The sequence below is a fragment of the Myotis davidii genome, unplaced genomic scaffold (assembly GCF_000327345.1).
Source record: "Myotis davidii unplaced genomic scaffold, ASM32734v1 scaffold185, whole genome shotgun sequence".
NCBI classification, from domain to species: domain Eukaryota; kingdom Metazoa; phylum Chordata; class Mammalia; order Chiroptera; family Vespertilionidae; genus Myotis; species Myotis davidii.
In genome coordinates, this window is record NW_006297811.1 from 5,028,610 (window position 1) to 5,030,559 (window position 1,950).

The window sequence follows — 1,950 nt, forward strand, 5'->3', positions numbered from 1 at the left end:
TTTGTAAAATAAAACTGCATATATAATTTTAATTAGAGTTCATGTAACATAAGCTAATGAACAAATTCTATGATGTGCTAATACTACATGAAGTAATGTAGCTTAATGGGAAGGATGGAGATTAAGATGATTAATAGTGTAAAGAATAAAGAATTTTACAAGTTGAAGCAAAACTAGTGTCTGGAAGAAATGTTTGTAATTTCTCTATTTCCAAAAGTGACACATTGTTGTTAATAAAGTGACATTAAAACCCCCTACATTGGAAAAGCGGAAATATTTGACTATATGCTATCTCCGGTTCCTTCACACTTATTACATATTACAGTCTGGTTTTAAAATTACATTTGGAGGATTAAGTAGGTCAGAGTGTTATATTTATTTTTAAGAATCTGCTACGTGTTAATGAAATGGGACAAAGAATTTATCAGATATTTTAACCTTAAATTATAGCTTTCTTGAATCAAGAATAATCCATACCTAAAAGGAAGTTTATTCTTTGAGAACAAGATTGCTTCTCTAGCTGCATCCTCCTGTCTCAGACTTGGTCCGAATGAGCCGTGTGAGTGTGCAGTTCTAGCAGCTGCCTTGCACGAGGAAGATGGTGTACAGCCTCACCTCTCCAGAAGCACAGCTGCACCTCTGGCCAGATGTGGTTTACTGTTGCCTATGCTGAAGAGCAAAGGTGCACTTTGTGTTTTAATAGATTATGTCAAAACTTTTACACACCCTCTTTATTACTTTAATAGCATTTTGTCAAAAATAGTACATTGGAACATCAGGGCCAAACTTGCCAGTGTGTAAGTTTATGTTGTTGATCATCGGCATAGTCAAAGGAATACAGTTTAAATTTGTTTTTTAGAAGCTATTTATAACAGCACAAAGACTCGGCGTTTTTTGCTGTTGGTTTTTTTGGAGGGAGGGTATTTGCTTGTACTTTGTTTTCATTGTGGTCACATTTTAAAAATTCAGTAGCTGGTTTTTTCAAGACCCCTCTGCAGCATAAGTTATGTAATATTTATTGACCTTTAGCTTCTAGAAGAAATAATTTATCTGATGGACCCTTGGTCCCCTGCCAGATGTAACTGTATTTCTCTTGGAATAGTAGAAATGTTGGTTCTCCTGACTTGAATCGATTTATCCCAGTTGCTGTATTTTGGTTTTGTATTAAAAGCAGAAGTCAAAGAGGAAGAAGATGCTTCTGGGTCACAGTCAAAGGGGCTTCAGAAGACAGACCTCTATCATCTTCAGAAGGTCAGGTCACTTCTCCTTCCAGTGACATCCTGTGATACTCCCTTTTTTCCAGTATGTACTGTAGATTAGCTCTGCCTGGATATTTCTATTTTCCTTTAAAATCACACCCAGGAACAAAGCAGATTTTGTAATTTACTTATAAATGAAACATCCTATTTATCTCACTGCCAGCCTCATTCTCCATGTACACAGTCTGGAATTTACTAGTGAACATAGGTGGAAACTGTTCCTGTAGCCTCAGAGAGAGAGAAAATTAACTGGCAATAGGGAAAATGGGAGCATAGTGGCAAAAAAGAATCCAATTATTTATCTGATGTATTTATTGGTATTTCTGTTGAGCCTACCTCATTAGTTTTAGATACTTTTGTTGATTTTTTAAATGTATAGTCATGTAGAGCAGAAATTGAACTACAGTATACCCACTGTAATCTTTTTTAGGTAGTTCTAACTTTAGAATCTTGGTTGTCAGAGTATAGAACCTTCTTTGTATAGCATGATACCAAGTTATGATAACTGTAGAATAAAATTTCAATCTAAGCAAAAGCAAACCACATGGAAATCTATTCTGTTAGTGTGGCAAAAGGGCGAGGTTTTTCTTTTCCTTGTAAGTCCTTTACTTAAATGAAGTAATGAGTTGTGGATAGTGAGCACTCTGCCATATAACTTAGTAACGAAGTTAACTGCCCTTTTCCTCTTTCC

General features: G+C 35.4%; 1 protein-coding gene across 5 annotated transcripts in view; it reads left to right on the forward strand.

Moving 5' to 3' along the window:
* ORC3 (origin recognition complex subunit 3) overlaps positions 1 to 1,950 on the forward strand; it is a 70,688-nt gene that overhangs the window by 56,524 nt on the left and 12,214 nt on the right. For 3 of the 5 annotated variants that reach the window (XM_006773489.2, XM_006773491.2, XM_015570320.1), the window contains one exon: positions 1,172 to 1,251. In XM_006773489.2, coding sequence (XP_006773552.1) covers positions 1,172 to 1,251 — 80 coding nt within the window. The remainder of the gene's footprint in view (positions 1 to 1,171; positions 1,252 to 1,950) is intronic. The other 2 variants (XM_015570322.1, XM_006773490.2) reach the window with 1 other exon arrangement.